The sequence below is a fragment of the Streptopelia decaocto genome (genome assembly GCF_964273445.1).
Source record: "Streptopelia decaocto genome assembly, chromosome: 4".
In the NCBI taxonomy this organism is placed as follows: domain Eukaryota; kingdom Metazoa; phylum Chordata; class Aves; order Columbiformes; family Columbidae; genus Streptopelia; species Streptopelia decaocto.
In genome coordinates, this window is record NC_138658.1 from 69,055,686 (window position 1) to 69,081,040 (window position 25,355).

The 25,355-nt window shown below is 46.9% G+C and overlaps 1 protein-coding gene across 3 annotated transcripts in view; it reads left to right on the top strand.

Annotated features, from left to right (window-relative positions):
• Window positions 1-4,314: 4,314 nt before the first annotated feature.
• Window positions 4,315-25,355, top strand: part of MXD4 (MAX dimerization protein 4) — a 40,092-nt gene continuing 19,051 nt past the window's right edge. Inside the window, exons 1-3 of one of the 3 annotated variants that reach the window (XM_082050528.1) lie at window positions 4,315-4,471; window positions 5,045-5,213; window positions 14,313-14,342. In XM_082050528.1, the coding sequence (XP_081906654.1) occupies window positions 4,408-4,471; window positions 5,045-5,213; window positions 14,313-14,342 (263 nt within the window). In that variant the 5' untranslated portion in view covers window positions 4,315-4,407. The remainder of the gene's footprint in view (window positions 4,472-5,044; window positions 5,214-14,312; window positions 14,343-25,355) is intronic. The other 2 variants (XM_082050530.1, XM_082050529.1) reach the window with 2 other exon arrangements.

Sequence of the window (25,355 nt, forward strand, 5' to 3'; positions counted from 1 at the left end):
CCTTCTGCTTCTAAACAGAAAGTTTTTCAAACTTCACCGAGAAGTGACAGCTACCCCTTATCACTGAAGGCCAGCTGTTTCTTTAGGACTCAGCTGTTCATGCTGCTTGCTCGTAGAAATGGAAAAAAGCTATTTAGAGACGCAAATCTGCAAAGCCTCTGAACACATGTATATCTTAGAGCATGTCCTTCAGCTCTTGAAGTAATTCGCTTGATCTTCTTTCACACCCATTTTACACCTCTGCACCCGCGCTGACACCACCAAAGCTGGTCCCAGTTCACTGGCACAAGTAAAACCAGATGCAGAATGATTGATTCCAGGTATTTTAATTGTTATGGTCGCTTCTGAGGACTCAGCTGAATTAACTCTAGAAGAAATACTCTTGGTAAGACTACTCTGAATTCTCTAACACACTGTTGCACACCGTACAGAAAGCTGCTTTGATGCAACTACAGGTTAAATGTGTGTCAGCGCTTGTTTGGGACCAGCCAGCCCATACACTGTCCTTCCTAAACGCGTTTGCGTTTACTTGGGATTTCCTGGAAAGGGCAATTATCCACGTGAAATTGTGCTCGATCACATTAAAACCACTGTCTTCAGAATACTTCTGTGCCTTATCTGGCCATCTTTGCATTTTCTTTACTACATGCCCTATGCACATGGTTAGGCAAAGGCTTTCCTGTGTGGACAACACAGACCTATGCATATACGGTTTTATGCTCTTTTGTAACAGACAGCAATGTCAAACAGTGTCTAAATCTACTTCCAGTTAAGTCATCAGCAAAACTACCACACATTTCAACGGGTTTACAGTGAAAACTGTACTGTCACACACATGCAGCAGAATTTCAACAGTTCAAGCAGCAAGTGGAAAATGTTACGCCACTTTTTTTTTACTCTTGCAATCTAGGCACCAAATTCTCTTCTGCCGGTGTCCGCTTAAGTCCATTAAGCCGGATCTTCAAGCTAAAACTAATGAAAACTGTGAGTTTCTGTTTTCAGGACCGGATCATCGGACACCCTCGTGACCCGTGTACCCCGGTGACCAGAGAAGTCAACAAGCCAGCGAGCATCCCATCTGGGCCCGAGAGTTCCGCACTGATAGAATCCAGACAGCAGCGAAGCGGCTTCCGAGGAGGGAAGCTGCGACACTTCTGTGTGATCTTGATTCTGGGGTTTGTTGCTACAGGTAAAGCGGAACCAGGTTACAGTCACCATGGCTAGCCACCCTTATATCTGCTTTAGCAGGGCCGGTCATTGTAGGTCTGCTAGCACTAATCTTCGGACCCTGCATACTGAATAAGCTTGTAGCGTTTGTTAGAAGCCGACTAGAGCGAGTTAACATAATGCTAATTGAACGCCAACAACTCCTTTAAAAGGAGGCATTTACCTAGGGTTATCCCCAGTTATCCCTAGTTATCCCTAGTTACAATCCATTACTGTCACTTTCTAGTTTTCACCAGTTTATGGTGTCTTGCTGCTAACATTATTTAGTCTACCTCTAAAGATTACTTACACAGTATTGTACACTATTACCTCCTAGTTCTAACCAATTTATAGTGCCTTACCGTTCACTGTAGTCACTTTACTCACAAAAATATTGCACTAAGGTAGAAGCACAAAAATTTTTAAGACTGTTACATTTTAACTAATTTAGTTTTGCATAGGGAGGGGGGAAATGTAGGTAGTTAGGGTCTGGCGGTCGGAAGATCTCGCGCTGTACGGAAAGATAGTAGCCCCTCCCTAGGTAGGTAGGAGTATGTGAGGCAAGCAGACGGACGTGACGTTGTAAACCTAAGGTATATAACGCTGTGATATCTGTTAATAAACGCCATTTGCCGTCCACCACATTGGTGTCTGCGTGCTGATGGACCGAGCGACCTGGGGTGTGGTCGCCGTGCTGCTCCTGAACCAGGTCGTCACTGCCTACTGAGAGGCAACAGACTTTCTCCAAGCAGATATAAAATTCTCTTAAAATGCAAGGCTGTGAAGAAAGCAGCATTGTGACTGCAATCTGTCTCATCCCTGATGCCTGGACCAAATGGCAGCAATATGTGATCTATGTTTCAGCAATGTTCAAGAGCCACATTGCATTTGAGTATCTGAAGCAACAACATACAGGCTTACAAATAATCAGGTGCAATGTATACGTAGTTTTACGACAATCCTGTAAAAAGAGTAAGGCATAATCCTTATTTTAATCTGAATTGCTATTATCCTCTTAAAAGGAAACTGTGGCTGACATTTTTACCGAGGAATAAACACACAGGGCGATATTCTGCAACCCTCCTCTACGCTAAATAGCTTACTCAAACATTAATAGTTCAGTTAAAATCAATGGGACCACTTGTGTGCGTAACTGCTAGTCTGCAGGAGGACCGATTACAGCACTTTAGGCCTGAAAATATACCAACTTGTGACCACAGTGCAGCTTAAAATGTGCCTGTTTAAAAACTACTTACTCGTGTTAAAACCAACCAGCTTTAGGCAACAGCTGCACAGCAGATATCTGAGATAAGGATGCAAAGTTAGGAGTGCAAATAGGGTGGTGTGGACAGGAAAGGTGCTGAGCTCCTTCCTGTTCAGCCTGCACACCGGGAGCCAGGCTATTCTGGTAGATGGCTTCTGTGTATCCAGATGACGAAAGGCAGCTGAATAAGCTGGCAAGGGTTGGAAAGCTGGCAGTAACTCTGACTGCATTTCTGAGAGCTTTCCACTGTTTCTTTTTTTCAGCAGGTCAGATTATTGTGTACAGTTCAGTAATTATTTTAAGTCTCTGTGCATGTTTTTGCAGTATTGCCGTTTTCCTCTCTTGCCTGTGCACTGTAAAAGATCAGAGTACACACCAGACACATTTTTTACAGCACCTCTGGCCTCTCATTTCTATCGTCTTTTTCATTCCAATTCATTTCTTGCTGTACTTTCCACTACGACAGCAGGCGGCTCTTCCTTCAGTTGCAGTCATATGCCAACATTCTTCTGATTGATGCTAAGAAGAAACAGGACCGAAATCTGCTTGAAATGTCAGCTAAGTGGTGAGAAATCCCACAGCAGACACACCGAGAGCCCCTCTCTTGCTGTAAGATGCTAAAGGGCCCAAACCCAATGGCCTGTGGACGCCCAGGGAGGTGACGCCCGGGGACCAGGTTGGTTTTTCAGCTCCCTGGGCGCTGTAAGGAGGCGCCTCCCCACGGCCCGCTGCCGCTTCCCCCCGCCCAGGGATCCCTCAGGCTACCAGGGGTTCCCTCCCCGCGGCCTGGAGGGGAAAATAACGCCCTTTTGGGGCGAAAAGTGCCCGGCGCTAAGGCGCAGGCCCGCGGTGAGGGGGCGGAGCGGCGGGGGCACAACCGGCCCGCGATGCCCCGCAAACGGCCCGCCCCCCTGCCCTGGTGCCTTTTCCGGGGCAGCGGGGCCGCCCCAGCCGCGCCGCGCGCATGCGCAGCCACGGGCACGGGCGGGGCCTCGGCTCCCCCAGCCCGGAGCGGGAGGAGCGGCCGCGGGTGCCCGCGGGGGCAGGGGGCTGAGCCGGCCGGTAGCGGTGCGGGGACAGCGCCTGCGCCCAGGGGCACGCCGGGCCGGGCCCAGCGGTGCCCGGGCGGGTGTGTGCGGCCGTGCCGAGCAGGCGCGGTTATGGCCGCAGCGGGTTTCCTCCACACGGGTCGGTGATGCCCAGGCCTTGGGGCGGCGCCCGCGCTCCTCCACCGCCCGCCCCCTCCTTTTTCCTTTGTTTTTTTCCTCTTTTGTTTTTTCCCCAGTTCCTCAGGCCGCGCTGCCGGCAGCAGCTTTGCCGTTAACGTCAGTGGCTGCCCCGGCGCTCCGCACGGCGGCGTGTGAGGGCGGAGCCTCGGCTCGCCCCGCCCCTCCGCCTGCCTCTTCCTCACAGCAACGCCACGCCCCAGCCCGCCCATTGGCTCCCCCCGCCTGCCTCCCCGCCCCCTGCCGCACGGCACGCGCCTCTCACCCCATTGGCCTATTCTCCGCCCTTATTTGCATGGAGGCGCGAGCACCAATCGGCGACCGCTACCTGCTTAACATGCAAGAAGCCGGCCACTCAGCGAGCGCGGGGGCTGGGCCACCACGTGCTGTTGCTAAGCTTCGGCTTCTAAATTGTTACTATAGTGGCCAGCCAATCGGAGGGCGCGATGGGGATCTGTCAACATTCTCTGTCCCAGCCAGAGGAAAAGGGGGGGTGCTCTGGCCGCCGGTTGGCCCGACTGCCGCCCTGCGTCCCGCCCCCGCGCCCAATCGCGGTTTCCTATTGGCGGCGCCCGCTGCCCGTCGCCTGTGTGTCAAATGTAGGTTGAGAGAGGTGCCTTATAACCGGGGGCTTGGAAGTCCCCCGCGCGTGAACTCGGCGCGGTGCGGGACGCGGGGCGACGGGGGGCTCGGGGCTCGGCACAGGCAGCCATGGAATTGAACTCTCTGTTAATTCTCCTGGAAGCGGCCGAGTACTTGGAGAGAAGAGACCGAGGTACTGGGCGCAGGCGGGCAGTCAGTCAGGCACCCGCAGGCGCCCCCGGCCGCGCTCGGCCTTTGTTGTGAGGCGGCGGCGGGCGGCCCGGGCCGGGGGAGCAGCCCCGGTCCCTCAGCTGCCCGGGGCCGCGGGGGTGAGCCGGGCTCGGCCGGCGGCACGGCGCTGGGGGGGAGCGCTGCTCCTCTCCTGCCTTTTTTCTTTTTTTTTCTTTTTTTATTTAAAAATCGGTTATTTTTTTGTGAAGCTCTGGCTGGGGCCGGTGCGTGTGGCAGCGCTCCGGACACCTCTCACTCCGCTGTGTGTGGCAGTCGGTAATTGTACGGCAGCGCTCCCCTCCCCCAGCGCAGCGTGACAAGGGTTTGCATGATCCGCCTCGTTTTTTAATGTGCACTCCAATAATCCTCCTAATTTCGGCACTTTTTTTTCCTTTTCTGTTTGCTTTTGTTTTTATCCGTTTACCGAGTTGTTATATATATATATATATATTTTTTTTTTTGTCTCGCTTCTTTAAGAGATGCCAGAATAAAATCCAAACAAATCAACCGGAAAAAATTCTGTTCTTTACCCTAGCGTTCCTGCAAAGGAGGAAAAAAATGCATGGAAAAAATATATTGCCACTAATGCTGACTTTGTCTCTAGAAGCAGAACATGGCTATGCATCAGTGTTACCCTTCGATAGTGACTATTCCAGAAAGAAAACAAAGGCAGGCACCATGGCCAGAAAATCCCAGAATAACAGGTAATAGACGCACCGCTTTTTCAGAATGAATCGGCAGCTTTTCCAATGTGTCTAGCTTATGTGCAGTGCATACATTTATTAAAAATAATAACTAATCCAGTGTCTTAGTTTCCCCCATCCCGGTAGTCGCCATTTTTTCCCTGGATGGGCTTGGCTCTGTTTTGATCTCTCATATAAACACTGCCACGCGTACACCATCTCCTTAGTACTCACTGCACTTCTAAACCATCCGCCCTCATCGCTCCTTCTGCTCTGCGCTCACCGACAGCGGCTTTCACTGCAGACCTTAACACCATAATCGCCACCCAGACTTCTCTTTGCGTGACACTAATTTTTCTCCCCCCATACCCCGCCTCCCACCCCGGAATTTATTTATAAACCGCAGGCAGCGAACCGGCCGCCTCCCCCATGGCAGCCGCAGCAGATGCAGCCTGTGGTTGCAGCGTGGCGCCGGGTTCTCGGAGGGGGAGCGTGTGCGGGGCAGCGGGTGGAGACCCACTCGTGCACTTGAACTTGTGTAGGTATTAAGAGAGAAGGTGCCAGAGTGAACTTGACCCCTCTGGGGCTCTGCCACACCGCCGGATCGCCAGCCGCCCACCCACCGCATGCAGATCCATCAAAGCGCATGACTCGGTCATTTTTTATCACGATTATCGTCTGCCTTTTTGTCGTGGTCGCGGCGGTTTTGTTGTTTTCCCCGCAGCCGCTACCTGTGCTGCGATGGCACGAGCGGAGGGCTGCTGTGCGCAGGCTCTCTGCAGCTTTGTTTGCTGCTCGGGCAGCGGCTGTGTACGTGCAGGAGGCTGTCGTGCAGGGACGGTGCTGGCCCCTGTCCTGTGCTGTGCCTGCTCTGCTTTGCTCTTCCAGGGCTGCTCCGGAGAGGACCGAGGGCCATGCCCAGCTGGGCCTGCTCCTCCCTGGAGTGGCGATGCTCTCCCCAGCACAGGTTCCGCTCTGCACGGTCGTGCTGGATGGTGGCTCCTGTAGAATAGCCTAAAATGAACTCGGCTTGCACGTGACTTGTTTTCCAAAGGAGCAGTGAGTCTCGGCAGCCCGCTCGGCTCTCGCTCCTCCGGCGGGCATCCCGCACGGCCGCAGGATCTGCCGGGGCTGGGGCGGTGCAGGGCAGCTGGCCAGTGGCTTGTGGGGCACCGGAGGCACAAACTGAAATCAAAAGCTGATGAGCTCCCTCCCTCAGAAAAGCATGAGCTGGTGAGCACCCTGCTCGTGCCCACTGCTGCCCAGCAATGTGTCTTGAAGATAGCTGAGGGGGAACAAGTTGTTCCCCTTTGCACCCGCTCCAAGCAAGGCAACCATTTCAGGGGGTATTACTTGCAGTACTTCTACTTTTTGTTTTTAATTGAATTCTTTGTCTCATCTTGGAACTTAGAGAAGACAGCAGTTCATTTTAAAAAAGAAAGTAATCAAGAGTGGGAGGCGTGTCTTTATTTCCTGAGACACTTTGCTTCTGAAGCTTTTAAATTATTTTCTTATAAATTATGCTTACTGCCTTTGAAAAAACCCAACACATTTAACCTAATCAGGTCCCATAGGATTTGCAGCTGTAAACTACGGATTTCTTCTCTTCTGTCTCTTGCATCCAAGAAATCTGTGTTACTTACAGAGCTATTATTCCATCGTTTCCGTTCTTAGGTCTCTTGTCATCCACTGCAAAATAGTTATTTGTCTGAACTGTAAGCTGCTTTCAGGAGTTTTTAGGAGAGGATTTGTAATCTATCAAACACAGCAGAATTAAAAGATTTCTGGTTACAGATTTGCTAGTGTTATTAAAGCTGAGGCATACACGTCTGCTTGTAGATACCTTCTTGCTTTTTTGATGCCTGTAGATTTGTGTTTACCTGTTCAGACTTTCTGATTCTCGCACTGTAGCAGTGGCAACCTTCAAAAATGCCATCCTGCGGTATGGGATGTATATGTTTACTTACACTTTCATTTTTTTCTAGCTGCAGTGATTAGAGTAGGGGTGAGTTGTTTGTGTTATGGGACAGGATAATGCTTGTGAAGAAACGAGTTCACGGGTGGCCAGCACCAGGACGGTGCTTTGCCTGGTTCAGCACAGACACCGGCCTTGCTCACCGGTGTGGGATGCAGAGGCGCGTTGCTTTAATGCAGCACCCTGCAATTTTGGGGACGGAGGTGCAGCAGCAGGGTCCTGTGGGCACCTCCGCATTGGACTTGCTGACCCTGTACCCAGCAATCGTTGCTCAGGTGTGCCTGTGTGCTCAGATTTCAGGGGGAGAGATTATCCTTATGTTGGAACACCAGTCTAAAATGCAGGAAGGACACCAGCGTCACTGGTTTATTGTTTATTGGGGCTTACAGGCTGTGGGGTCTGAGCCCCAGACTAGAGTCTGAATTTTTGGTAATACAGTTAAATCTTCCTAAGCAACTCAGAGATGAACAGAGGGAGATGACTGGCCCAAGTTCAGGGGATCTAAAGTGGTCGTGGGTGATGTGAACCGCCAGGCAAAGTGTTTGTCCATATTGTTCCACCTGAACCGTTTTCCAGACGCTCTGGGTTTGGAGCATTAGATGCAGGCGGGCATGATTGCGTACGTGTCCGAAATTTATGCCTTATTATTGCGTTGTTTTTCTTACATGTAAAAATGTATTATTCTTAAGGGTGGAAGAGTAAGAACGGAGCAGATAACAGCACATTTCAAAACTGCAGGGGCTTTGTTGTTGTTTTCATTATCTATTTTTGCATCCTGCTGCTTGCAGCATCTGATCAGATTAAAAAGTGAGATATATTTTAGTTGTTGTTTTCATGCTTTATGAGCAATACATATATAAAAGCATGAAAAAGTGTCTTCCTCCTCATTCTTGGAAAATCAGAAAAGGGGAGGAGGAGAAAAAATCTGTCAGATGTGAGGAAGCCTGGTGTGCTGTACCCTTCTTCTTTGTTCTGCCTTTTCTCCCCCGTGTTGCGTGTGTGCAGGGGGGACGAGCGTACCCCGTGTCACACAGCGGTGCTGGCTGGGCGCTGCGGGCTGGGCACCCTGCAGGGAGGGACGGATGGATCCCAGCTGCCCTGTTGCTCAGGTCTGGGCTAAAAGCTTGCCAGCCTCTCGACTGACATTAAGTGAGAGGCAATTTTGACAGGTTTGGATTCGTGCAGGGAAGAATACCAGCAGAATTGCGTTTAATTAAGCAAAATCTATAAGCTTTCTGTCCACCGCAGGAATTCAAATGTTTTTGCTTTGTCCACTGATAGGTTTGGATCAAAATTGGATGTGGTCATTAGCAGTTTGTTGCTAAACAATATTCTCGGGGTTATTGGTAGCAAACAGAAACAATTTTTAGCCATTTCTTTTTCACTTCTACATTAATATTGCTTGATTTTACATGTTTTCTTTTCAGTTTCCCATGGTGTGCCCTTTCCCGTGTCACACGAACCAAACTGCTTTGTTTTCTTTCTCTTTCCGGTTTGCTGTTTGTACTGTATCCTAAGCTGAGATTCAGACTTGTTCCCCTCCAGTAGTTTTGACCAAAATCCTCTGGCAAATGAAACTGGATTCTTGTTTTGCAAAGAGGACAGGAGATGGGAGAAAAGCACACGATTGTCTTTTGAGGGGAGGTAAACCTGGGTCACATCTTCTTGTTACACTAATACTTATCAGGTACTTGACCACGGTATAATAAATGTCTCCTCTTAACATAGCAGCGGCTGTCGTTCCTGAAGCAGTGCCATGCAGTCTAATGATTCTTGTTAATGTGCAGTTGGAATTATAGAAAAGGCTGGATTTAGTGCAGTTGTGCCTTGAAAAAGCTAATAACAAATATTCAGAAGGCCCCCTGAGCTTGCTGGTTGATCCAGAGAAATGGAGAGAGAGGTAACACTTGTGAGGTGTGCCGAGGAGGACTACAACGCCAATCCAAAATTGGGTGATGTTTGCTCACAAGGGAAGGCATTTTTTGAAAGAAAAACAAGCTGACCTGCAGGGAACTGGGCTTCCCTGTGCCCTGGCTGTAGTGACACCCACCAGGAGTGCGGTGGCTTGAGCTGTGCGTGGGTGCAGGTCTGGGGGTGCAGGTCGACATCTGCCCTGGCAGCCAATTTGACATGAAAGGGTCAGAAATAAGGTAAAATCAAAACTAAAGTGTTAGTGTTAATGCCAGTCTACTGAGGTCACAGTTAAATTTACTTGCAGAGAAAGGAAGTGTACGGCGATGGTGCAGTGTGTTTGGCCTGTTAATTTAGGAGCTGGTTTATTGAAGGAAGGGGCAGCAAAATAAATGCCGGTTTATAAATATGTCTTCTGTATCTATTAATTAATAATTTTACTCATGTGTTTTATAAATAGACTTGGACTTTGTGCTGTGTTCTGGTGAAGGGTTATATCTAGAAAAAGATGAAAGCTGTGTTTGGTGTTTCAAATAAAAACAGAGCTTCGTATCCGAATTCCTCTGTTAATGTTGGCTCACGGAGAGGGTCAACCCATGGCCTGCAGCGCGAGCCCCTTGCTCTGTGCAGATGTTGTTCTGTGCCCACACAAAGCGGCTTAGGGATCACAGCCTGATTTTTATTTTATTTTTCCCTTTTATTTATTTTTTCCTTTTTTTGATGGAAGGCCGAGAATAGAACCCTGCAGACCAGACTCTGCAGACCGGGCTCCTCTGCTTTTTTGCCTGGCTTTCTGAATTCAGTACATCCCTCTGGGTTCGCTTTCCTAATGCTGGTGGCAGAGGGACAGCAATTGGAATCACCATGCCCGTTTTTAATGTTGTTGATGCATTTTTAGTCCCAATATAATAGATCTTGCAAACTGGTCTGTCGCCCCTGAGGAGCTGCAGGGGGTGTGCAATGCCTGAGAGTTGCAGTGCTTGTGTAATTGAAGAAAACAAATTGTCACCCAGTTAGAAGTGTGTTCGGACCTCGCTGCCGCAAATGTGTAGCAGCACAAAATCGAATGAGGTGCTGGAGCCAAAGCTCTTGCTATGAGGAAAATGCAGTAGCCATTTCTAGTGCATTGATTCCATACAGACTGTTTCTTCGCAGGCTGGAGGCAATGTGTCCAGTTTAAAACAAATGGAATAAAAATCAGCAACCCAGGAGCAGTGCATACTGGACAGAATGCACATTTGTGCTCAGGTTTGCCATTGCACCACTCCTCATATCTGGTGGTTGGGGTGCTGCGCTGTAATATTGTCAAGTGCGTCCCACATCAGGTTTTATGTGAGGACAGGGAAGCAAGTACCCTTGTGGGTGTATGAGCTGTGTGCTTTTACACACCAACATGCTTGGGAGTGGGACTTGGATACAGACACTTCATGTGTAGCACCTTGCAAAACTTCCTGCTTTGTTTGTTCTTTCTTTTTCGACCTGGGCAGAAGGTGAAGTGCAGGCAGCCCAGTTCACACGTGGCCCTCCAAGTGCTGTGTGACCTTTGGTGGAGTTGTGTCCTCTGCACGTGGGTTGTACAACACCCTGCCAGCTCTGCCTGCACCTGAAAGCCCTGCTGCAGGCGAGATGCTTGCTATGGTTTTAAGCACTTTGTTAACTACCCTGCTTTGCTCCCTATAGCACTTTAAAATGCATTGGCAGCTGGTAGCATATTGGTGAGTCGCAGCGTGAACCTTGCTCTCGTTAGCATAGGGGAAAACATTTCTGCAGCGATGCTGACAGGTCCCTGCTGTTGTCAGGAGCTGTGCTGGATCCTTCTGACAAGGTGCACTGTCTGGTGGGGCAAATGGCTGGAGGAGCAGGAGAGGGTGTCAGTAATAGAAAAGGCAGCGCACTGGGCATGGAGTGAAATCTCAACCCAGTACAAATGGGCAGTTCCTGCTGGCTCACCTGTAAACTGTTAGGAAGTGGACTTTGAGGAGGACTGGTCTTTTTTGTGTTAGTCTTATCATCTCAGCACCTGGTCTGATTGTTTAAATGTGTCTGCTGAATGTTGGTTGCATCAACCAAATGCTCAAATCCAATACCTCGACTCTTGTTTAGGGGAGCGAGGTTGGTGAAAGGGGACAGCTCCGGGATGTGCTGTTGGAAGTGGCACAGCAGCTTGCAAACCAACATCTGCATTTACTTCGCTCCTCCCCCTTCTTTCACATCTTCTTTTGACAATTTATTCACAAAGAATATTTAAATGCTACTTCATAGCTGGTGGACTGCTTGGCATTTGCTAAAGAGATATTAGGGCTGCCTCAGCAGCAGCATTGCTGATCTCCTCCTTCTGAGTCTGTGACTTTGTTGATGATTTTTTTTACTGCTGGCTTTTCCCTTTTATTTTTATCTGAACCTTTTATTGATACCTTCATCGCTGCTACCCCCAACTCCCCCAGGTTTTGCATGGAGATATAAAACCTAAATATTGGGCTTAAGCTAAACACCAGAAGTCCTCCTTCTCTTGCAGCCGCTTTTGAAGGGCTCCACAGACCATTTGTCTGAAAACCACGACCATGCATCTGTCTCTTTTATAGAGATATATATATATATCCATATATCATCTTAGTCTTGGCCTGCAACTTATCTTCTACTGAAGTAATAAAAGACTCTGTTTTGAAACAGAGGTAGTGCTTGGGGTTCTGGTTTCTATGCAGACCGGGTCTTAGTTTTTTTTTTCCCCTCACTTCAGTTTGCATGAAGAACAGAAAAAGCTGGATGTTCTTGCAATATGGTGTTGAGCTTAAGCTCGCTATATTGGATTCTGTATCTCCAGGAGAGAATAAACAATTTTTAGAGAGTGTTCCATCTCTTCTGAAAACAAACCCATAAAAAAAAAAATAAAACATCACGCTTAGAACAGGGTATTTAGCCTGTTCTGTAGATGGAGCAACTCCCAGGTACGTGTCAAAACTCTCAGTTTTGATTCCCGGGTAGGGCCTGATGCTTGAGGCATTAGTCAGCCTCCCTGCACCTCCTGAGCTGTGTGCTTGGTGCCCGTGTTTGCACACATTGATAGGACTTCTGCATCCCAGAGAGCTGTGCACAGAGGCACCCGTTTGCTGCCGCTCCGCTCGGTAGCTGGCACAACTGGGGTAGCAGCTGTGCCCCCCAAATCTGGTCTGGCAGGACATGCCGCAGGGTCACCCTTCATGATCCAGGGTGCCTAGTAGGCGTGCTGCACGCAGGATTTCCAGCTGTGTGTCGCATCCTCTCTTGACCCAGCAAAATACTCTGTGCGGCTTTCATATTTTGGCCAGCAGCTCTGCTGCGCAGTGGTCACCAGGCCTGCCCGCTGGAGCTGGATGTGAGCTCCGCTACAGCAGGCAGGTCAGAATCGACTCGTTACAGTGATGATGTTCATCTTAAGTATAATTGCCAAAAATGTCAGGGAGGTGATGCCATAGGGCTGAATCTAGGCCAGCCTGTATTTCCTCTCCCCCAGAGTCCCCCGTGAACCGTAGCTTTGTGCCTTTGACAGGCCCATTGGGGGTGTTTGGGGAGAATGGTTCCTCCTGAACTTACATTTTCTGTGGGTTTTTGTAAAACATTGGCAGATTTGGCATAGTGTTTGTCACTTTTCATGGCAAAAACATTTGAGCTATCTCTGTGTGTGTAGGAGTAGAAAATAAAAACAGTATTCCCTTATTATGGTCAAATGGCGAAGTAAATCACAGCAAAGCCAGCCCACCTTGACCGATTAATTTAGCACAGAATGTGTGTAAAAGACTTTCACTGTTGCTGCGTTAGTCGGGAGCACGAACATTGCCTGATAGTGGCTCACTTGATGGCAACAAGTTAGAAAAAAAATAAAGCCATTGAAACAGATACCAGGTAATAGCTGACATAGCTGATGTCTTTGTAACAACACCGGGATGCTTTCCAGTGAAGATGGATTAACGTCAGTGCGGCACCTTATACACATTTGAGTTTTCTTTTATCTGCAGAGGGGCAGTTCGCTTAATTCCGTGCAGGATCAGGAGCTGCGCCGGGCTGAAATAAATTGCTTGGCGATTTGTTCGTTGGTTAGTTATTTCCATGAGCTCTGCTTTCTTTTCCCCCCTTCTCTGTGAGCGGAGAGATGCTTTTGTCAGCAGCAGCGCTGAGGTGTGCCGCAGCGGCCAGCTGCCCGCGGCTGTGCGGCAGCGGAGGACGACTCGCGCGTTTGTGCGGGAGGAATTTCTGGCCCTGGGACGTCTCTGCTCGCTGGCTGGACTGTGCACTTACACCTCCCCAAAGCCGCCTCGGTCAGCACATCGTGCCCAGATGCAGGCAGGGGTTACAGCACGTTAGGAGAGCTGCTTTGACGTAAATCTGCCAGCCATAAAAGCTGCAACCGCCTTTGTATCTTTTGATCCTTAAGTACTGGAAATGTTTTTGCTTGGACTAAGCTAAAGATCCAGGAAGTCGCTGGGTTTGAAGTGGTGACAATAACTTCATTTTAGGAACGTTTTTAATCTGAGATGTATAAATAAATAAAATTAATATTTCCAGCTGAATCGAGTGAAAAAATAATCCTCCAAGAAGTTTGGGCTGCCTTGTAATGGCAAAAAACTTGAGGCATTGTTTGGGGCAAAATATCCTGAAGCCTGGTAGATTAAAAGAGAGCAGCACACTGATGTGGTCTGTTCAGGGACTGTGATGTTTGGATTTTTTATTTTTCTTCCCGTTTGTAGACTCAGAGGAATTAAGAAGATTCCTCCTTTTTTTTTTTTGCCATTAAGATGACAACAGCAAAAGCTGCTGATTTTTCTTTCTGCTTCTCTGTGGGCTTGAAAGCTGGCTTTCAGGATGCTTCTTACTCTTACCTGTTCCCATTTAGATCTTCTAACACCTTCTGCCCCCTCATGATTTTTCTTCACAGATAAAAATCTTGTGGGCTGCTTTTATTACTAACCTGCTCATTTTTTTTATGTTCAATTCTGTCCCTGAATCTATTGAACACTAATAAATGCAAATTTATTATAATTCCCCCCTAAACCCATGGTTTACGCGTGGAAATTAAATTGATACCTTGAAGTATCTAAGGGATGTAAAAGTGAACCAATTTAACAGCAAAGCTGTTTCGTAATCCATGTAAATACATGTTTTAGAGAGCTCTTTTGCAACTTATGCAGGTGTTGGCTCTTAAATATTCTAAATCTTGCTATTTATCCTTTTCTCTAATATTACTTTTCTCTTTTTAATAGGTCATCACACAACGAACTAGAAAAACATAGGTAAGTCTTGAGAAAAAATTTTAAAGATGTATGGTTGTCATTAGACTTACCAAGCTTGTTGAATAATATTTTGTTAAAATTGTTTTGATTCTGCACTGAATATTTTATTAAGTTTATTGAGTTTTTTGTCAACTAAAATCTAATAGGGTATGAATTATTTCTCTTTTTTCCCGTTGTTAGGTATATTGTTTTTGAAACACCCTTGATAATTATCTTTGGACTCATTAATGCTGTAACCAGTTAACTGTATTGCTACTAAAGAACCTGATTGCAGCAACTGTTTGCTAGAGGTGTTAAATACTATAAGTACAATCAAAGCGTTTTGTGATTAAGGTGGATGATTTTGGGGGAACAAAAGGGTTATTCTTTTGTTGTTGTGTTTTGTTTTTTGTTTGTTTTTTTTTAAAGTATGCCTAAAGTGCAGTTAATTTTTCTCTTGCATGTAAGTACTTACAGACACGTTTTCCCCCCGTCCCTCTGCTTCCTTGCTGGTGCGTGTCCTGTCCACAGAGCTGTGTGTGAGCTGGAAACCAGCAGCTCCTGGGCTGCAGCCCTGGTTCTGTGAGACCTGTACTTACTGAGGACATGCATTAGACCCTGCAGACTGGATTTTTAAAGACCTCGTGTTTGCGCAGTTTTGGGGCAGTGTTCACTGTCTGCTGAATCCTGTCAGAGTCTGTTTGCAGGTGGGCTCTGTAGCTGCAGGAGCCTCCCGGCGTGCGCTGCTGCGGAGCTGCCCAATGCAAAAGGTGCCCGTCGTCGCCTTGGCTTTCGGTTCCCTTCACTGCCTTTCACTGACCATTCAGGCAGCAGCGCAAACGCTCTGTCGGGTAGTTTATTTTGTTCTTTCTCATGCAGCTTGTGGACTTTTGGGTTTCATGCATCCAAAGAAAGCAAGGGCCGTATGTGTGGATGTGAAACCTATTTGCATGCTTCTAAGTACATAGAACGTGGTTGATGGCACAAGAAGATTGAACTCACAGGGTTTTTGCGTGTGTGTGTTGTTCTGTGGCTGCAGCTACGTAGCAGCTAGACCATTATTTCCCTTGCATGCCTACATGCTTTCCTGTAGTTTAATTGTAATATGAGTAAACGATAGCCCTGCCTGATGGCCACGTGGCCATCCCAGAGATGAGAAGAACTGGGGAGGCTTGGGCTCAGTCACAGGCCTGGGCTGCAGAACGCAGCGCATTGGCTAAGGCAGTGACATCAGCTGGCAGAAGTTCTGCTGACAGAGACTTCGGGAAAATAACTTCATGCAAAAATTCTGTCCTTTGGTCACACTTATTTAAAAACAAAAAAAAATCTTTGGCCCCAACTATGCTTCTTTCTCACTCTCTTTTTTCCCATCCTCTTTCCAGATACTCTGTTCCATTTGCTCCTTTGCCCCTGCTCCATCATTACTGACTTGTCATCGTCTAAACTACATATTCCTTTTTTTTGTTTTTTTTCCCAGTCATTTTTATAACCTGAGCATGGAGTTGCCTCTTTCCCCTGCTCTGCTTTAACATGTTTAAGCAGCTCAGTAAATGAGGCACAGCAGCATTTGCAGGAGATGCAGAGGCAGAAGAAGGATCTATCAATTGTTACATCTCTGTTCTCACTTCTGGTTTTGTTGTATCTTTGTAGTAGCTGGACCATATAGTATTTGCCTTGCTAGCTTTTCTTTCTCTGCCGTCTCAAGGTCAAAATAGGTGAACTGCAAAGTACGTCTTGCAGTTATACAATTAATATTTGTAACTGCTGCTGCTTGCTGAACCTCCTACAGTTACACCACACTCAAAGCCAGAGTTTATTCTGGAGAGAACCTGCAAATTAGCACAAAATCTTTGTGTGTGCAAACAGGTGTTCACAAAAGCAGATCAGGTATGCACAGCTGTGGTTATCTAACGTAGCGGTGTGAAGAACTCTTGTAATGTATTTATGTTTTTTAACAACCTCCTCCTCTCCCAGTCCCTCACGTGGTGTCAGTGGGCTGGACCAAGCGCTGGAGGGCAGGGAAGAGGCTCCCTCCTTTGCAGGGCCTTTGCGTGCTGGAGGAGGGTGGCCAAAGCTGCCACCAGCCAGAGAGCCCCGGTAGCCACGTACTGGTGCATGGTGCTATTTCAGGTTCTGCATTGGTGTTGGACACAAGCGGTTTGGTCTCTGGTTTTGATGGTGGTGCTTGATCTCTGTGTCTGTGCAGACTCGGCCGTTTGGCGCCACTACTTTAAGATGCATTTTTTGCTGCTGGGTCTCTTTCCTGTATTCTCTTGAGGGGATGCTCAGAGGAAGATAAATGGAAGCAGAAACGTAATTCCAACAAAAACTCTCCTTATACGATATAACTCAGACTCCAGTTATGGGAAAGTGTTTGTCAGCAATTCATAAAGTTCCTTTCTCTCTGTTTAAGTCTCCTTAGAATACTCTGCTCAGAACTTGAATGTGTGTTCATGATAGTGAAGTTCTGTAAGGACTCAGCCCTCTAATGGCAGTCCTGGTTTGGTCCTGTGTGATGGAAGTTTGCATCTCAGCGCCATGAAACAGGAAACCCCCTGAACAAAAAGCAGGAAGGCAGGAAATCTCCTGTCCTAAGGACAGATGAGGTTCCAGAAGATATTTTAATAATTACAGACAGGTCAATCAGAGTGGCACTTGGATATAACTAGTTCCTAATGACAAATGTGTACAAGTATATTCATGTATATATTTTTGTTATTGTTCGCAGCCAGACCAGTGTACCTGTAGACTATCACAGAACAATGTAAATAGCAAATACATTGGTAATCATGACTTTTTGTAAGGCAGTTTTTAAATCGACCTAACCTGACAGCTGTATAGAGGAATTCAACTTTTGTAGTGAAAACAAAACAAAACAAACAAGCAAGAATTTTAAAAAGACATAGCATAATCTCATTTATTTGCATCAATTTATGATAGTTCTGCGTTACAATGGAAAAAACAAGGTGTACCCCCCCGACCCATCACAGCTCCTTTGGTGACAAAGTCATGTCACTCCTGCCTGGCCCTGAGGAGCTCTGCTGCAGGAGGAGTTCGAGATCTTGTCATTTCTATGGCCAAATATTTGAAAATAGCTTGTGAAACTGAATGATTTTAAAGAACAGCTTTTAAGAATTAGTGAGGAAATAAATAGAAGCGTGCCTCGAAATTGGCAACTCGTGCTGCTGTCCCCAAGCTGGCACTGTGTGAGCCTTGGCTGGGTGACCATGCATGGTATGGCACGATCTAGATGGATGGTTATCTCCTGTCTCTGTCAAACCATTTGTATTATTCTCTGTGGGGTTTTTTGTTGGTTTGAGTTTTTTTTTTTAGTCAAGAAGGAGGGAAGGGGCTGATCCGCAGAGATAAAAGTTGTCCTGCCTGCATTCCACAGAACAGTAAACTCCTGGCAAGCAGTGGAAGTATATTTAGAAGGGAGAGCTGATTAATGCCAGTGGGCAGCAGGATGGGGACAGGATGGACCGGCACTCTGGAGCACAGCAGCGCTCAGCAGAGCAGCATCGCTTGCGAGCGCTCTCCTGCCTGGAGAAATGGGCAGATCCCGTCCCAGGGCCTTTGGCGCAGGTGTGGCAGAACCTGGTGAGCTGAGCTTGGTGGGTAAAACCAGGCGTTGCTGTCGGGAGAGCTGTGCTCCAGGGGCATTTCCCTGATTTCCTGTGCAAGTTGCTCCAAGAAGAAGCAGCGCACAACGTTTAGCTCCATCGCTGGGTGTTGGGTGGGACAGGGAGCAGTTCTCTCTTGCCTGGGTCTCGCTCGTTGGCGTTGCGGCGAGCTGAGACTGCTGTGGAGATGGCCTGGATCAGCTGAGTGGGACAGCCCTGCAGTTTTAGAAGTGCAAGAGCAGCATGGGGAATACTTGAGACATAGTGACTTGCAAAAACTTTTAGTAGAAGAAAACAAACCTTTCATCCTTCTGAAATGAGCCTAACGTATACATTGTTTATGGTGCTGATCAGGGGGAGACTGAAAGTGTTCTTGTACATACAGAAGGTAATGCAGTCCTGAGTTTTGGATAGGGCTTTGTGTAATTCCTAAACCTATAATCTCGCCAGCAAAAGGTTGTATGAAGTAGATACCTGTATATAAATATAGGTTTTGGTGAAAAAGAAATATTTTGATGGAAGCGTTATGATGTACAACATCAGTTGATAAAGTAAATGCAGTAGGTGCCTCTGAAGAGATAAGTCAGTTTTCTCACGAAAGAAGTGCAGATGAGCTTGCCAGGAGCATAGTTACGTTCATTGGTACATTGTTTTCACACACCAGGGTTACTTGGAGGTTAAAGTTTGTTTAAGCTGAGAGAGCGCGTAGATGGATGTCTTGAAATTCTGTGGTTCTTCATGTTACTGAAAGAAAAGCACGTAATGGCCAGTTGCTGGATAAGCTTGGAAGTTTTGAAACCGAACTGAAACGTCATTGAAATAATAACATACCAAAACAATGCTTAATGTTTATTTTTATTATGGGCCGCCTTTTCAAAATCACAAATTACCATTGCAGTTCGTACTGTTATGCAGCATATTGTTATGTGTTGATCCGTCACACTGAATGGCTGAGGTGCCGTCACTAGTGGAGGAAATCCCCTGAGTGGCTGCTGGAGGTGAAGTGTGTCCAGGGAAGGGTCACCCTGTAGGTGTCTGGCTGGTGGGGGTAAAGTGTGTCCAGGGAAGGGTCACCCTGTAGGTGTCTGGCTGCTGTGCTCCCATTGCAAGCTCACCCCAGCCCGGCTGCACGTTCCTCTGCTGGGTGCTGCCCCACGGGAGGGAGAAGTTCTGCTTCTCCAGCCAGCTCCTTTTCCTGCCCCAGCTCACTCTCTCAGGCACACCCAAATGCCAGCACAGGGAGAGGGTGGGATCGCTCCTTTGAGTGACACTATCAGTTTACAGGACAGAATAGTGCAGTTCATTTTGTCAGTTTAATGTTTCTCCTAAGTGTCCAGTTTTGGCCGCTGTTGCCTGGAGTGTGCTGCACTGGATGGGTCTTACTGACCTGGTACAGATCTCGTGGTTATAGTGAATCTATAAAAACTGCTGCCATTTTTAGGACATGTTCACATTATACATAAACCATCTGGATAACGTGGCTGCTACATTAGTGGTGGGAACCACCTTTTCTTACTAGCAGAACTTAACCTCTGTATTTGTTTCTTCTGGTTTTCTCGTCCATTAAAGAACTTTTTACACCATCTGGTTGGTGTGACGTGGTTTATTGCAATTCAGGTGAACACAATATACATACTTTTGCTTTGCTTAAGCAAGGTAATGTCTTAAGACCCTTGACTTGCCTTTGCGAGAAAACAGCTACCATGGTTTGGGCATCAGCCCCCCCAAGCTGTGACAGCCTCTCAAAGGATGCCAGACACAGTGCTCAGGTGAATGGTGATGGCTCAGACAGTGCAAGGCTGAGTTTCAGCTCAAACCTGCTTTTACCTGTCATTTACCCTCAGGTTTCCAACAGAGAGGCAAAGTAAATAGTGGCGTTTATGTCCTAAATTGCTGTAATAAGATTTTTTGGGGAGCTTGTTTAGCAAAGTCTATAAAGAACTGGAACCATAGAACTGAAAATTTAATCCTGTGCTTTTCTCAAATTGTCCCATTTTTTGAGTAGGATGAATCCATGGATTTAAAGAAATGAGAAGGTTTAAATCTCTGTGCTGAAATGCTGTTCTTTCCTCACCTTTTCCCCACCTGTAGGCCATCAGCAAATGTCCAGACCTGTGGCTCGTCCCGTACTACATGCTGCTGTAGCTACTGTATGTGCTGTGCACTGACCTGCGGTGTACACAGTGTACACAGCAGCTCACCCCATCGTACACTCCCACCAAAAGTGCCTTCCCACCCAAACCGCTGGTTTGGAACAGAGGGGTGTAGCACGCAGATGAAGCTTGGAAGTTAATCTGCTCGGGAAGTTCTATTCCAGGTATCAGAGCTGTGCACATCCTCGTGCTTTGGGCAAAGTTTTTATTTGACAATGAAAAACTGACTAAAATAACAGTCCTGACTACATTTCAATGTCCTTTTTCCTGCTGAAGCTGGCTTTGAACTGCAGAGCCTAAGTGCAGCCTTGGGTCTGAGCTCCAGAAAGCGTGTGCGTCCAGGCCGGCTGAGCAGCCAGCAGAAAGCAGATGGGCGAGAAACCAAGTGTGCGTGCGTTTTTTCCACTTGAATTTGTTCATCCCTCTCTCCAAACACAAGTCCATTGTGTGTCGGCCTCTAATGGACTATGTGAAAGGTGGTTTATGTTCTCAGCGTCTGCTAATTGACCTGGCCAATTCTTATCCGCCGTGGTGGAAAGAGTGGGCTGGTCTTGTACAAAATAGATGGGTGGGCCAGACTTCCAGGTGCTCTCAGGGCTGCACAGACAATAGGTAGGTGCTGATTCCCTGCAAAGAGGGGAAGAGATGCCTGATGGTGACCTCTCTTTTGATTGGAGGAGAAAAAGATTTGTTGAATTAGGTATCAAAAAAGTATTCCTTTTAAGCTTGCTCAGCTACGTCTGGGTAAGCTGAAACTTGATTTATTTTTTTTTTTTAAGGTATTTAGGCAGCTAATGGGCTTTAAGAAGTTGGCCTCTGAAATGAGTCTTATGTAACATGATGGGAATCCTTGGCTGAATCCCAACCAGTCGAGTCTGTGGAAGCCCACAGACAAAGACTGGGTGCACAGAAGTGGTACCTGCCATGGTTTGAAGAGGTGCCCAATGCACCCTAAAGCCAGCAGTGTGGCTCCAGCTGTGGAAGGCAAGGTTGGTCCTGCACTCAGAATTCACACCAAATCTGCAGGAGACTGGATTATTTTCTCCCAAATATGGCAGAGCTCAGAATTTCAAGGACCCCATGTCCCTGATTGGAGTAGACATTGAGGAGGCTGGCTATGTTGTGTGGGTCACTTGTCCCATCCCCTCCTCTCCATGTTGTACTGGCATCTCTAACTCTATTTTCTGCGCTCCTTTCTGTGGGCAGCTTACCCCATTTGAGTATTGGATCTACCGTGGCCTGGTCCCAAAGTCAAACCCTCTCTTTCTGGATGGAACAATGTGTACTTTCCTGTTACAGCTCATGCTGCTTTCCCCTTGTGCTCTCTGTCAGCGGACACTTGTGCTTAAATTTACTACAGAGAATTCCTTCGCAGGTCAAGTAATTTTTTAGTCTGTGTTTTTCCCTGCGATACACCCGGTGCTTTAGCATGTGTCAGGCTGTGCACCCGATTCTGCACCCCGCTCGGGGTGTTTGGGTACGAGATGTGTGTGCCTGTCCGCAGGATGAACCCCATGGCACATCCAGGCAGCTACAGAGGATGCAGTTAAGGTTCCAGAAACCGTACGGAGCACGAACATTGAGCCAGCAGATGATAAGTGTGGAAAAGCATAATGCTCTTCCCTCACGGAAGTTTAATTTGGGCCTTTTTTTGAAAAACAAAAGCAATAAGCAAAAGCCACAAAACAAAATAAACCAGACAAAAAAAAACCCCAACCAAATAAAAACTCCATGCATGTGATCCAGTGAAACTGACTTTTCTTGTCCGAGAGAACTGCACAATTCCCAATAATGGGTAAGATACTCCTTTCCCCCTTTCCCCTCCCTATTTTTGGAAGGAGAGGGATATTTGGGAACTTCAGAGTTCTGTGTTTTGGGATGGAAACTGAAACACATACTGAGCTATGTACCCATCCTGCTAGAAGAGTACAGTGACAGGACTTGCCAAAGGATGTCAAGTGGCTAATATCCTTGTTTAACTCTAGTTTACGTTACACATCTTTTTCTATACAAATTGGCATAATTGAGTGTGCAGTACCTGGGGATTGGTGTAGCTGATACAGAACAGGTGTGCACTTGGATGTATGTACATGGGGTCATCTGGTGCAATGCTTCTAATCTAAAAACTAATAACTCTAGTTACAGGCTACATGCCCTGTGTTAAGAAAGCCTATATTAGGTTCTACCTTATAGCGAGACAGCAGAAGATTTGAGGAACAGTCAAAGACTACATCTGAATATGGTAAAACATCTCTACAAGGTTGGAGAACTGCTTGAGAGTCCTCTCCTCCCAACTGCCACCTTGGGATTAATGCCTAACAAATTTATCTGCTTTTCTCTCATTGATGTTTCAATTTAGGTAACTAAATGAAGATACAAGGTGCTAAGTAAGGCGCCTGCCTGGTGCGTAATTGCTGCCAGAACTCGGCAGCTCCTGTTGAAGTCGGGAGTGCTGTCAGTGTTTACAAATACTGGCTGCGCAGACACTGTGTGTCTTACATACCACATTCGCTGGCATTTACAAAACATAAAGGTAGCAAACCCTGTAATTCCCCCAAGAAAGCTGACTTAATCCCGATTGGTAAATGCTGTTGTGAAATGAGCAGCATGGGTGGAGCAAATAACTCCTGCGAGGGAAATTTAGGAGCTTGGCATGTGTGTTTGGCCAGAAGCAGTTACTGGATTTAGGTGCTAAGAGGTGTTTGAAATAAACTGTCAGGTGTCTTGGTTCCCACTGCCTGACTTCCCATCCTCACGTGGCAAGTAGTTCCAAACTTATGGCTTTCCTTCCATTGCCAGACAAGCTCAGGACACTGCATTTAAGTAACCTGGGTTGAGTTTTGTGGGGAAGAAATAAGAAGAGAAGGAAAGAGGGAAAGCTTTGAAAAGCTGTTCCGTAACTTACCATCCCCAAATGGATCGTTTTCAGATTGTGCTTGACTGCACCCTGTTTGGCACAGAGACAACCAGCTTTGTACTGTTCAATGGAAAGGGAAATAGAACGGAAATTAAATTATAAACAAGGCACTATCTGTGCTGTGGCAAGCTAAATCTAAACTTTTGAGGCAGGACTGTCACATATCTGCAACTCTCCACTGTCCCGTGATGCCAGATTTTGTCGCTGCTTGCTTGAGAGGGAAATACTACATAAGTGTTGCTGAGCTTTTAATTCATACAAAAGTAAGAGTACCCGTTGTAGTCTTGGAAGAGACCATCTTTAATTACAGTCAGTGCATTTAATCCTTCTAAATTTGTTTATATATACACTTCACTCTGTCTTTTCTACCCACCTCTAATTACAAGGTTCCAATGACGGAGTTGGAGACATACAGCAAGACATCTGGGGACATGTATTTGTAATTACTTCAGGGTGATTTCTTCTTTTCCTTTGGTGTTCTCACTTGGGGCCCGAACCACCCTCTGTTTGGCTGGAACAGCACCCTGATGTTGTCCCAGGGCACCCCAGCTGTGTCACTGGAGGCCATCTCCACTTTCTGCAGGGGTAAAAGTCAGCAGCACCCACCACCTCTCCCCCAAAAGCCATATAACTTCTCTCATGCATGCTTAAGCTGCCACCATTAGCTACTCCTGGCCATGAAGCTTTGGTAGGTACAGGTGCTGAGGAAGTATTAGCAAAAGCAAAAATGGAACTAAGATCCCTTTCTGATACTTAATTTCCCAATCACAGCTTAAAACTTCCTACCTCTGAGAACGAGAACGTGATTGTTCGGGTGCTGAAGTGGAGGTATAGTTACCTTAGCTCTGATTAGGTTTTCGAACTGCAGTGTGAATTGCTCTTGTTTCTTTTGGTGCCTCATACACGTGGGAACATGGAGTCCCTACAGCATTTGTCAGGCTTGTTAAATTGGACGCTTGGTATTTACTTGGCATTTGGATATAGAGGCACAATACACAATAAAACCACAGCCACAGGTATCCAATATTGCAGATATTAATGCCTCACACTCTTAATTTAACTTGATGCAGGAAAAGGCTGTTTAACTCCAGTTGTCTGCCATCCCAAGGCCTCACGCTCAGTGTGTGACTGCAATGCATGGTTTTGATTTAGTTAGAATAATTCAGCTTGACTTGCCGCTCCTTTAATTTGGCATCATACAGTGGTGTAAAAAAAAACCCAAAACCTTGAACACATTTCTCCCCTCATTTGACATATGTATAAAATAACTAGGTCTATAGGGAGGTTTAAAAATAGGCAGAAAAAGCTGGCTAGGCCTCGTACTGTGCTCTCTTCACTTAGTGCTGTGCAACAGCTCAACTTCTCTAGGCTTCTCTAACCATTGTAGTCACCCCACTCTTTTTTTTTTTTTTTTAATATCCTTCCTGTTGGCAGCTATCCTGAGACACGATGTTCTTGCTTAGCATTTTGATGTGGGGAAACAGTCTGATAATTAAAGCCGGTTTCAAGCCCTGAGCTGATTTGTAGGCAGGGACTTGCTCTGGGGTGTTGTCAGTCGATAAATGCGGAGCCGGTGCGTGCAGAGCTCCGCTGCACCTTGTGCCTCACACACCGTGTCAGGGGAACGTGTGTGCTCCCCGGAGCCACGCACGGGGGAGACGGACTGCATCCCCTTCAGCCACCTTTTGGTAAATGGTTAATTTGTGGAAAATTGCAGTTATCATCTTGTTTACCTCTGCCTGTAAACCCGGTGCAAACCCGTTGTTGTTATGCGGCTTATCCATGTTTTAACAAGTGTAATTCTCTTTGACCTGTGCTCTGCAATCTTCAACAAATTGCTTACAAGAGTATCGTGAAAGGTAACAACTGAAAACGCAGCTATTGCGGAGCGATGCCGTGGGTTTGCATTTGCTGTGCAGTTTGCTGTGTGGTGTCGATGTTCCACCACCGCCCAGGACCAAAGCAGCACTGTGCTCGTGTAAATGGTGGCGAGTCCTAATCCACCCTTGTGGTTTCAGTGGGAGCATGTGTAAGTATGTCTGTATCTTCAATCTACGTAACTTCAAGTGGGAATTAAAGCTTCTTGATGACAGAATGGCGTGATCTTGCAACGGCACTTGCCTTATCTAATTGGGTCTGTCACTATTCTGAGGTAACAGACAAACTGAAGATCTTCATTCTCCTTGCAGTGTAATGTAAGAAACTTGAGTGCCAGTAAGACAGATGGGTTTGAAAGGTCTAATTTAGGAGGACTACTAAATGGCAATGTGTGCATTTTCATGTGTGAAATGAATGGGTGGAAGGCTGGATGAATGAAGTATTTAATAAGCTTGTTAAAAGC